General features: G+C 41.6%; 1 protein-coding gene across 1 annotated transcript in view; it reads right to left on the bottom strand.

Annotated features, from left to right (window-relative positions):
- The window catches only part of rtel1 (regulator of telomere elongation helicase 1), a 53,980-nt gene that overhangs the window by 22,146 nt on the left and 18,715 nt on the right, over nt 1-13,119 (bottom strand). Inside the window, exons 21-24 of the mRNA XM_020506217.2 lie at nt 12,885-12,962; nt 8,483-8,629; nt 8,130-8,245; nt 4,599-4,722 (exon numbers count right to left, since the gene is read on the bottom strand). Of these exons, the coding sequence (XP_020361806.1) occupies nt 4,599-4,722; nt 8,130-8,245; nt 8,483-8,629; nt 12,885-12,962 (465 nt within the window). The remainder of the gene's footprint in view (nt 1-4,598; nt 4,723-8,129; nt 8,246-8,482; nt 8,630-12,884; nt 12,963-13,119) is intronic.

Consider the following 13,119-nt stretch of genomic DNA (forward strand, 5'->3'; position numbering starts at 1 on the left):
CCCACCGACCCATCACGACTGGACTACTGACGTGATTCGCCCAAGGTGGGTCTCTCAACTGGCTCCTCCGTTGCGACGTCCCGCCTATCCGTAAGCCTGCTAGCTGTCTAGAGCACATTGGACTGTTAGCTTAAGAGGCCCATTGGACCTGGTCTGCCACAAGGAGCCCTGCTGATCCGTCAGACTTTCTTCTGTCGCGACGTCCCTAAAAGGCCCTTCTGCTAGCTTGCTAGCCCCGGCCCGCTAGCTGCCTGAAGCCACTCACTGGACTCCTATGATCACTCTGCTACGCATGCCTCTCCTTAACGTCAATATGCCTTGTCCTTTGCTGTTTTGGTTACTAAATATTTCCTTATTTCACTGTAGAGCCTCTAGCTCGGCTCAATACGCCTTAGTTAACACTTTAGTTCCACCTCCCACACTTGCAGTGACATCACCTGGTTTAAATTATATTCCTAGAGACTCTCATCATCACTCTATGCACAGGTTTAGCCCCACTGTATTCACATCCTACCATAGTCTTGACTGTATATTATGCCTTGAATCCGTTCCACTGTGCCCAGAAATCTCCTACTCCTTTTACTCTGTTCTGAACGTACTAGAGGTTCACTTCTTTTAGTGTTTAGCCGTACCCTGATCCTACTCCTCCTCCTCTAACTAGGCCCTGCAGTGCCTAGTTCCACTCCCATTCCCCAGGCACTCTCATTTGTTGAGTTCTGCAACTGTAAAAGCCTTGGTTTCATGCATGTTAACATTAGTGGCCTCCTCTAATGTTTGTTTTATTCACTGCCCTAGAACACTCTGCCAACCCGGATGTTCTAGCCATGTCTGAATCCTGGCTTAGGAAGACCACCAAAAACTCTGAAATTTCCATCCCTAACTATAACATTTTCAAACAAGATAGAACTGCCAAAAGGGGCGGAGTTGCAATCTACTGCAGGGATAACCTGCAGAGTTCTGTCTTACTATCCAGGTCTGTGCCCAAACAATTTGAGCTTCTACTTTTAAAAATCCACCTCTCCAGAAACAAGTCTCTTACCATTGCCGCTTGCTATAGAACATCATCTGCCCCCAGATGTGCCCTGGACACCATATGCGAATTGATTGCCCTTCATCTATCTTCAGAGCTCGTGCTGCTAGGTGACCAAAACTGGGACATGCTTAACACCCCGGCCAGCCTACAATCTAAACTTGATGCTCTCAATCTCTCACAAATTACAAATGAACTCACCAGGTACAACCCCAAATCCGTAAACACAGGCACCGTCATAGATATCATCCTAACCAACCTGCCCTCTAAATACACCTCTGCTGTCTTCAATCAGGATCTCAGCGATCACTGCCTCATTGCCTGGGTCTGCCTTCAAGCGACCACCCCTCATCACTGTCAAACACTCCCTAAAACCCTTCAGCGAGCAGGCCTTTCTAATCGACCTGGCCCGGGTATCCTGGAAGGACATTGACCTCATTCCGTCAGTAGAGGACGCCTGGTTGTTCTTTAAAAGTGCTTTCCTCACCATCTTAAATAAGCATGCCCCATTCAAAAAATGTAGAACCAGGAACAGATATAGCCCTTGGATCACTCCAGACCTGACTGCCCTTAACCAACACAAAAACATCCTGTGGCGTTCTGCATTAGCATCGAATAGCCCCCGCGATATGCACATTTTCAGGGAAGTTAGGACCAATATACACAGGCAGTCAGGAAAGCAAAGCTAGCTTTTTCAAAGCAGATATTTGCATCCTGTAACACTAACTCCAAAAAGTTCTGGGACACAGTAAAGTCCATGGCTTTAAACTAGGAAACACTGTCACCACCGATAAATCTGCGATAATTGAGCATTTCAATAAGCATTTTTCTATGGCTGGCCGTGCCTTCTAGCTGGCTACCCCGACCCCGGTCAACAGCCCTGCACCCCTCACTGCAACTTGCCCAAGCCTCTCCCATTTCTCCTTCACCCAAATCCAGATAGCTGATGTTCTGAAAGAGCTGCAAAATCTGGACCCCTACAAATCAGCAGGGCTAGACAATCTGGACCCTCTCTTCCTAAACCTATGCGCAGAAATTGTTGCAACCCCCATTACTAGCTTGTTCAACCTCTCTTTCGTATCGTCAGATCCCCAAAGATTGGAAAGCTGGCGTGGTCATCCCCCTCTTCAAAAGGGGGAGACACTCTAGACCCAAACTGCTACAGACCTAAAGGTCTTCGAAAGCCAAGCGAAACAGATCTCCGACCATTTAGAATCCCACCGTACCTTCTCCACTATGCAATCTGGTTTCCAAGCTGGTCACGGGTGCACCCCTCAGCCATGCTCAAGGTCCTAAACGATATCATAACCGCCATCGAATAGAGACAATACTGTGCAGCTGTATTCATCGACCTGGCCAAGGCTTTCGACTCGGTCAATCACCATATTTTTATCGGCAGACTCAACAGCCTTGGTTTCTCAAATTAATGCCTAGCCTGGTTCATCAACTACTTCTCTGACAGAGTTCAGTGTGTCAAATCCTGTTGTCTGGACCTCTGGCAGTCTCTATTGGGGTGCCAACAGGGTTCAATCCTCAGGTCGACTCCTTCTCTGTATACATCAATAATGTTGCTCTCGCTGCTGGTGATTCTCTGATCCACCTCTACGCAGACGACACCATTCTGTATACTTCTGGCCCTTCTTTGGACACTTAACTAAACTCCAGACGAGCTTCAATGCCATACAACTCCCCTTCCGTGGCCTCCAACTGCTCTTAAATGCAAGCAAAGCTAAATGCATGCTCTTCAACCGACCGCTGCCCACACCTACCCACCCGTCCAGCATCACTACTCTGGACGGTTGGGACTTAGAATATGTGGACAACTAAAAATACCTAGGTGTCTGGTTAGACTGTAAACTCTCCTTCCAGACTCACACTAACCTGTCTAGGACTGGGAACCCCTCGCCAACAGCCAATGAAATTGCAGGGCGCCAAATACAAATCAACAGAAATGTCATAAATCTAATTTCTCAAACAGACAAGTATTTTACATCATCTTAATGATAAAATTCTCGTTAATCCAGCCAGTGTCTGATTTGAAAAATGCTTTACAGCGAAAGCTCCAAACAATTATGTTAAGCCACAGAAAAACCCAGCCCTTTTCCAGCCAAAGAGAGGAGTCACAAAAAGCACAAAGAGATCAAATTAATCACTAATCTTTGATGATCTTCATCAGATGACACTCATAGGACGTAATGTTACACAATACATGTATGTTTTGTTCGATAAAGTGAATATTTATTTCAAAAAATCTAATTTTACATTGGCGAGTTAAGTTCAGTAGTTCTAAAACATGCGGTGATAGTGCAGAGAGCCACATGAATTCACAGAAATATTCATTATAAATGTTGATGAAAATTCAAGTGTTATGCATAGAAGTTTAGATACACTTCTCCTTAATGTTAATGAAACCGCTGTGTCAGATTTCAAAAAAACTTTACAGAAAAAGCATAATCTGAGTACCGCGCTCAGAGCTCAAACCAGCCAAAAGAAATATCCGCCATGTTGCGCAGTCAACATTAGTCAAAAATAGCATTGTAAATATTCACTTACCTTTGATGATCTTCATCAGAATGCACTCCCAGGAATCGCAGTTCCACAATAAATGTTTGTTTTGCCCATCATTTATGTCCAAATAGCTTCTTTTGTTAGGGCGTTTGGTCCAGTCTGACGAAAAGTTCAAAAAGTTATATTACAGGTCGAAGAAACTTGTCAAACTAAGTATAGAATCAATCTTTAGGATGTTTTTATCATAAATGTTGAATAATGTTCCAACCGGACAATTTCATTGTCTGTAGAAAAGCAATGGAACGAGAGCTACCTCATGTGAAATGCGCGTGACTGAGAACGAGGCTGCTGCCAGACCCCTTAGTCAAACAGCTCTCATCCGGCCCCCCTTCACTGTAGAAGCCTGAAACAACGTTCTAAAGACGGTTGACATCTAGTGGAAGCCTTAGGAAGTGCATAATAACCCATATCCCACTGTGTATTCGATAGGGGCTGAGATCAAAAACGACTAAATATCCCATCCAACTACCTCATCACCATATTGCTATTTATTTTGCTCCTTTGCACCCCAGTACCACCACTTGCACACACATCTTTTGCACATCCATCACCCCAGTGTTTAATTTGCCATACTGTAATAATTTCGCCACTATGGCCTATTTATTGCCTCACCCCCCTTATCCTACCTCATTTGCACACACTGTATATAGACTTTCTCTATTGTATTATTGACTGTGTTTGTTTATTCTATGTGTAACTCTGTGTTGTTGTTTGTGTCACACTGCTTTGCTTTATCTTGGCCAGGTCGCCGTTGTAAATGAGAACTTGTTCTCAACTAGCCTACCTGATTAAATAAAAGGTGAAATACATGTTGTTTTTTAAATGACCCAGGGCATTGATATAACATTACTCAGATGCACAAAAACAAAACCATTCAAAATGGGTGAACCTTTCCTTTAAGGGTTATTATTACAGTACATTCCAAATGTATAATTTAATGCTTCTCTCTCAAGCAGTCAGAAAGTCACTCAAGATGTACTCTTCTGCTTGACCCACTTACATGTTTCTGTGCAACTCTGAAGAACTGCGCCACGTCACGGACCACATTTCCAAAGTTGTCGTAAGTGCGCACGTAGGGCCTTATCCATGAGGGTAGCTGGGCACGTGCGTCTGTGCTTTTGAACCTGGAGGAAATAGCCAACGGACACTATAGAGTTGCATGATAGGAAAAACTCTGGTAACACTAACATTCAGTAATAAATAATTTAAGGCATTTACAAACAGTTTGTTCACCATTTATAACTCATTACTACCACATTGGAAAAGGTTGGTAAGCTACTGCTTATTCTTTATCATTGATATGATTTAAGCCACTTTTGACACCTTAAAAGATCATCAGGCACTGCTGGAATGTCTACCAATGTCCATCTTTTTGTGAGAAATTACACGGGTCACTCAAAACATTTATAAAGTATAGCCTAGATAGCCCTCACTTTATATTAGGAACCACAAAAACACTTAACTAATGATTAGTAAACAGTTTAAAAGGACCTATATTAAACTTCTTATTAATTATTTATGAATAAAAGTTGTGAATAACTAGCTTGTAAACTAACATTTACAAATGGGAGAAATGGTGAGCAAACTTTAAATGCCTTATAATTGGTTTATTACTGACTGTTATTAGAAAGTGCACCAAAACTGTTCAAGAGTCGGTCTAACGATACTGACCCTTTGGGAAGAATTAAACTTGGTTAAGCTTCGCTAGTGTCCGTGAGTTACTTACTCAAAATTGGAACCTAACACTACCTTACCCATACATGATGTTTTCAACTTCCACATAATAGCTGGTGATTCCTAAAATCACGAAAGCATTAATATTTTATATTGATGGTGTAAAGTGATGAGATGCACATACTGTACAGTACCAGTCAAAAGTTTGGACACACCTACTCATTCAAGGGTTTAATTTAGTTATTACTATTTTCTACATTGTAGAATAATTGGGAAGACATCAAAACTATGAAATAACATATGGAATCATGTAGTAACTGAAAAAGTTTTAAACAAATCAAAATATGTTATATTTGAGATTCTTTGAAGTAGCACCCTTTGCCTTGACAGCTTTGCACACTCCTGGCATTCTCTCAACCAGCTTCACCTGGAATGCTTTTGCAACGGTCTTGAAGGAGTTGCCACAGATGCTGAGCACTTGTTGGCTGCTTTTCCTTCACTCTTCATCTCAATTGGGTTGAGGTCAGGTGATTGTGGAGGCCAGGCCATCTGATGGAGCACTCCATCACTCTACTTGTTGGTCACATAGCCCTTACACAGCCTGGTGGTGTGTTGGGTCATTGTTCTGTTGAAAAACAAATGATAGTCCCACTAAGCCTAAACCAGATAGGATGGCGAATCGCTGCAGGATGCTGTGGTAGCAATGCTGGTTAAGCGTGCCTTGAATTCAAAATAAATCACTGACAGTGTCAACAGCAAAGCACCATTACACCACCTCCTCCATGCTTCACGGTTTGAACCACAAATGCGGAGATCATCCGTTCACCTAAGCTTCGTCTCACAAAGATTGACTGACCATGTCTTAAAGTAATGATGGACTGTTGTTTCTCTTTGAGTATATGAGCTGTTCTTGCCATAATATGGACTTAAACTTTTACCAAATAGGGCCATCTTCTGTATACCAACCCTACCTTGTCACAACACAACTGATTGACTCAAACGCATTAAGAAGGAAAGAAATTCCACAAATTAACTTTTAGCAAGGCACACCTGTTAATTGAAATGCATTCCAGTTGTGCAAAGCTGTCATCAATGAAAAGGGTGCTACTTCAAAGAATCTCAAATAAACAAATACATTTTATAACACTTTTTTGGTTACTACATGATTCCATGTGTTATTTCATAGTTTTTATATCTTCACTATTATTCTAAAATTTTGAAAACAGAAAAAAGGGAAAACCTTGGAATGAGTTGGTGTGTCCAAACGTTTGACTGGTACTGGTAGGAGTTATCAGGCAAAGGATGATGACTAGAATCCTATAGGACAATCTAGTTGATGTCCCGGTCATGTGATGTTTACAATGTCAACCGCTATTTCTAGAGGCACGTCATGTTCCGTCACCAACACTGCCTGAAGAATATAGGCTGATCTGCTCCTACTTGAATATACAGTTGATGTCAAAAGTTAACATACACTTGGGTTGGAGTCATTAACACTTGTTTTTCAACCACTCCATAAATTTGTTGCTAACAAACTATAGTTTTGGCAAGTCGGTTTAGGACATCTACTTTGTGCATGACACAAGTCATTTTTCCAACACTTGTTTACAGAACGATTATTTCACTGTATCACAATTCCAGTGGGTCTGAAGTTTACATACAAGTTTACTGTGTCTTTAAACAGCTTGGAAAATTTCAGAAAATTATTTCATGGCTTTACAAGCTTCTGATAGGCTAAATGACATAATTTGAGTCAATTGGAGGTGTGGATGTGGATGTATTGTGGATGTATTTCAAGGCCTACCTTCAAACTCAGTGGCTCTTTGCTTGACATCATTGGAAAATCAAAAGAAATCAACCAAGACCTCAGAAAACAAATTGGAGACCTTCACAAGTCTGGTTCATCCTTGGGAGCGATTTCCAAATGCCTGACGGTACCACATTGATCTGTACAAACAATAGTATGCAAGTATAAACACCATGGGACCATGCAGCAGTCATACCGCTCAGGAAGGAGACGTGTTCCGTCTCCTAGAGATTAACATACTTTGGTGCGAAAAGTTCAAATCAATCCGAGAACAGCAGCAAAGGACCACCAGACTTGTGGAGGTCTACAATTTGAAGATGCTGGAGGGAACGGGTACAAAAGTATCTATATCCACAGCAAAATTAGTTCTATATCGACATAACCTGAAATGCAACCCAAGCACTTCCCAAGCAAGGAAGAAGCCACTGCTCCAAAACCGGCATAAAAAAATCCAGACTACGGTTTGAAACTGCACATGGGGACAACAATCGTACTTTTTGGAGAAATGTTCTCTGGTCTGATGAAACAAAAATAGAACTGTTTGGCTATAATGACCATCGTTATGTTTGGAGGAAAAAGGGGGAGGCTTGCAAGCCGAGGAACACCATCCCAACCGTGAAGCACGGGGGTGGCAGCTTCAAAAAATGGATGGCATCATGAGGAAGGAAAATTATGTGGATATATGGAAGCAACATCTCAAGACATCAGTCAGGAAGTTGAAGCTTGGTCGCAAATGGGTCTTCCAAATGGACAATGATCCCAAGCATACTTCCAAAGATGTGGCAAAATGGCTTACGAACAACAAAGTCAAGTTATTGGAGTGGCCATCACAAAGCCCTGACCTCAATCCTATAGAAAATTTGGGGGCAGAACTGAAAAAGTGTGTGCAAAATGTATTGAGTGGTTTATTGAGTGGTTGAAAAACAAGTTTTAAATGACTCCAACCTAAGTGTATGTAAACTTCCGACTTCAACTGTACCCGATGATCACCTGAAATGACCAGCATGCACCCCTGATGATCACCTGAAATGACCAGCATACAATACTGACCTGTGGTCGCACAAGAAGATAGCCCCGTAGTCATCACGGTGGCGAATGACTCTTCCAATAGCTTGGTTCACTGCCCTGGACGCCTGCTGTCTATACCAGTTCTGCCCCGACAGGTACTACCGACACACACAGAAAGGCAGAGAAACACAAATATTAACTAGATGTCCTTAGTGCATGAACATCTTTGCCAAAAACATGTTTTAAAGTATGTTTTGTTTTGCTTTTAGTGAAAAAAGTTGTGAATTGACAATTTACATGAACTTCACTTCTATAAGGGTAGCTATTAGTGAAGTCCTAATAAATCCTGTAATATATCATCAGTCAGAGGACCAGCGAAGGGGCTTCCTCCATACCTGCACCCCGGGGGTCTTCTTCCTGCACATCTCGTCCAGGTACTGCATCTTCAGAATGACCCGGGGGTCCATGCGGGGCGGGAACGGGAGGCCAGTGATTATGACCCCTCGGCCATACGTGTCAGCAAAATCCAGGCCCTCGCTGGCCTGGCAGAGGTACAAATAAACCAATCAAGGCACACAGAAAATACCATGTATGGGCTTAAGATCAATTCAGAGTGATGTCTCCATGCGTTGTCAAAATTGTAGAGACCATAACCTAACATTTAGCGACCTCGTTATAAGAGGTTTTGATATCTTGCCGCGACAGCTGAGGTAGTGGTCAACTTCACTTAGAGTCAAAATGCAAGCCGAGATCTACCGCTCAGATTTGTTTTGTATTTTAAAAACATGAAGCCTATGCAACATTAACCTTTTACAGTTCTAGAACAACCAAGGTTTGTGCAGTAGGTTTAGCCCAATACATTACTGCATATTGGATATGCTTGAATTGCCCTGCCAATGTTGTCCTTCTCAGACCATTTCAAAATAATATTTCAAAACTTGAGGTATGATCACACCAGTAATAGAGCAGTTGTTGAAGCACAGCTGAGTGAGCATAAAATAGACGATTGAAAATATATTATCAGCCCAAAACAATTCTCCACTGGTCTGACAGGTGCTTGAATCTAATGGTCAGTCTCAGCGGAGGGAGGTAGAGAGCAGCTCCCTCCCTCCACTGAGACTGAACAAAAAGGGGACAACATCTTCCAACATTGTGAAACTCGAAATGATTACGACGGGACACACTCCAGAAACAAATGCAAGTACATTATTTGTTTAATTAAACATCATAATAACAGAACAGCAGCCAGTGCTTGAGAGGATGCAATGGGTAAAACTGGTTGAAATTAAGTCATAATGAGGTCATACTGTATCAACCAGTTTCTGGTTGTATTGACACCATTTCAAATATATCTCTCTACTGGGAAATGGTTCTCAAACAATGTAGTATTTTTCAGGTATGAGCAATGCCTAGGACTCGGAAGGCATGTGTGCAGGTTTCCACTCTTTTTTTCTTCTTTTTTTTTACACAATCAGACAACATACTGAGGTACAAACATCAACGACATCATACCCGCCCAGACACATTTTCTCACCAGTCTCTGCTACGTTCTCAAATTGCATTACTTTGTTCCTCTCCATCGCACGCGCTCTTTCAATATTGACATAATGAAGTATATGATTTTTCCATTGTCTTAACGATGGAGGATTGGTTGATTCCCAGTTTAAGTATACTTTTTTTTTTTTTTATAGATAATTGACGAGAACAGTATCATCCAGCCCATCAGATATCTTACTACACCCCAGTAGCGGAGTTTGGGAAGATTTACATTTATTTTTAAAATCCCTTGGAAAGCTAAGCCTAGGAAGAAAAATAGCCATATTATAACTTATGTGTTGTGATAATTGCGTTGTTTGCTCTATAACCTGTTAGTTCATATGCCTTGCCACCGTGATATGGATATATGGATATATATATATATATATATATATATATATATATATATATATATATATATATATATATATATATATATATATATATATATATAGCCCCAAGGCAGAGACAATAAGAAGACAGAGTGGCAGAATAAATTCAACCACACGTGTTTCATCACAAAACCGGAGAGCAGCATCTGTCCCGTTAAGTCCACAAAGCATATTGCATGTAACAAACAAGTTACTGTTTAAGACATTTTTGGACTACTAAACTACTATTGATTTAGAACCATGCAGAGTTAGGCTACCACAAGTCACTAAGAAAACACGAGCTGCCTATACTGTTCCAGCTTTAACATGTCAATAGAATCAAAATCACCTCTGCTTAGTCTAATACAGTGACAACTAAAAGATACCAAAAACAATCCAGTACAATCAACATAAGCTAAATACATTGAGAAAAAAAACACAACATGCAACCAATTTCTAAATATTTTACAGAGTTACAGTTCCTATAAAGGAATCAGTCAATTTAAATAAATTAATAATAATCTATGGATTTTACATGACTGGGAATACAGATATGCATGTGTTGGTCAGAGACACTTTCAAAATAAGGTAGGGGCGTGGAAGAGAAAACCAGTCAGTATCTTCTGTGACCACCATTTGCCTCATGCAGTGCGACATCTCCTTAGCATAGAGTTCATCAGGCTGTTGATTGTGACCTATGGAATGTTGTCCCACTCTTCAATGGCTATGTGAAGTTGCTGGATATTTGCGGTAACTGGAACACGCTGCCATACACGTCAACCCAGAGCATCCCAAACATGCTCAATGGGTGACATGTCTGGTGAGTATGTAGGCCATGGAAGAACTGTGACATTTCAGCTTCCAGGAATTGTTTATAGATCTTTCCGACGTGGGGCTGTGCATTATCATGCCGAAACATGTGGTGATGGCGGCGGATGAATGGCACAACAATAGGCCTCAGGATCTCATCACGGTATCTCTGTGTATTCAAATTGTCATCGATAAAATGCCATTGTGTTCATTGACCGTAGCTTATGCCTTTCCATGAAGAGCACACTTCTCCAGCGTGCCAGTGCCCATTGAAGGTGAGCATTTGCTCACTGAAGTCCGTTACTATACCAAACTGCAGTATGGTCAAGACCCTGGTCAGGACGACAAGCACGCACATGAGCTTCCCTGAGATGGTTTATAACAGTTTGTGCAGAAATTCTTTGGTTGTGCAAACCCAGTTTCATCAGCTGTCCTGGTGGCTGGTCTCAGACGATCCCACTGGTGAAGAAGCCGGATGTGGAGATCCTGGGCTGGCATGATTAAACGTGGTCTGCGGCTGTGAGGATGGTTGAACGATGTTGGTGGTGGCTTATGACAAGAGCTCTGGTGGACATTCCTGCAGTCATCATGCCAATTGCAATGCAACACCTGTAAGGTGTTTGGATTATCTTGGCAAAGGAGAAATGCTCATAAACAGGAATATAAGACACATTTTAGAGAAAGAAGGTTTTTGTGCATATGGAAAATGTTTGGGGTATTTTATTTCAGCTCATGAAACATGGGGCCAACACTTTACATGTTGCGTTAATATTTGTGTGTGTCTGGGTGCTAGCAAGTAGAAAGAAACATATTGACTCACCCTACCTGTAGATAACCACCAACACCATCCTCTTCTTTCAGGTTTCCAAAATGGTATATGAATCAGTCATACAGTAACCTACACTCTTAGTTTTTGTTGTCCTAGGCTACCTGGCTTAAATTCTTGCTACCTAGCCTAACTTCCTTTGAGGCCACAATAGCCTACTACATTTAGCTACATATTGAACTTCCAGCAAGGGGCACTATGTATGAATGTATGGTTAGTTCAGAATCTGCGTAATAATCATCGATTGGCCAGCACGGAGAATTAACTAAAACCACAAGTCCCCATCTCCATTCAGGCCTAATTTAGGAAAGGGCCAATTTTAGCTAGGTAGCCAGCCACCAGAGCTCAGAAGTGAAAATTCAAAAAAAATTCTGTCAATGACATTTGGTTTTTGTTGTGATTGGTGTGGCAATGACAAATCGAAACTGGCTTCCCTAAACTATTTTTGGGGTGTGCCAGGACCATTCACAGTTGAGCTCGTTTAGTTCGACGCTGATTGGCTCTCATTTCATTTTATTATCAAGGGAGGCCAAATGCTCGCTGGCTTCCATTGCAGCAACAATTTTACTCTTTTTGACCAGACAGAAACAGATAGATGAGCTACACATAAAGAGACAGAGAGGCGCTGTTTCGCTTGCTTGGATGCTTTCTCCTGCCGAGATACATTTAGCCTCTTGCGAATTAAAGGGTAAATTATGAAACACAGACGAAAGACATGAAATAATGTGTTTCTTTTTTTCTTTGAATTTTTTCAGGAAGCCTGGCTTCCCTTGACATCCATGAATGCACGCCATTGCTGCACCCTTATATGGAATGTCTTGAAATATGCAGACAGAAATATTGAAAGTAAATTTAGATTGTAATACTTCTGACAGCCAACTTCTAACTCTGCCCACAACTTTTGGACTTTAAAGCATTCCCAGAAAATGACTCTGTCGTTGTTCTGTAGAATGTGTTAATTTGGTCTTGTATAATAGTGTGCTGTTTTTCCAATGAGGCCTGGTGACATTCTGCTTTGCCAAACCAGGAACTGCTGTGTTGACATTCAAAATGAGGTAGCATGCTATGTTTCCCTAACATGACGATGTTAGGTCATGGAGGGTAAACAGTGACCTTTTGGTAGAAGTGATTTACAGTATGTGTGTGGGTGACTATCTGAACCAGTAAGTGCTATAAAGCCATCAGAGCAGAGGAAGTACTTCAGGCAAGGATATGGGGAAGACAGACTGACCATAACAAACAAACAGGTCTTACCTTTCCCCGACAGACCGCAAAGAAGCTGCCCCCTTTAGATTTAGAGTCATTGACTTTGTCATAATAACCATCAATTATCTAGACAAAAAGGAAATGGTATGGGTTAAGTTAGCTTTGCTGTACTAAAGATGGGAATGTTTCTCCTGCACTATGATAACGGTCATTTACAGTTACGGTCACGAAACTGCAGGTAGTGACAGAGTACATGCAGCGTTTTAAATGGGAATGTCTGCAG

This window comes from Oncorhynchus kisutch, linkage group LG17 (assembly GCF_002021735.2).
Source record: "Oncorhynchus kisutch isolate 150728-3 linkage group LG17, Okis_V2, whole genome shotgun sequence".
In the NCBI taxonomy this organism is placed as follows: Eukaryota; Metazoa; Chordata; class Actinopteri; order Salmoniformes; family Salmonidae; genus Oncorhynchus; species Oncorhynchus kisutch.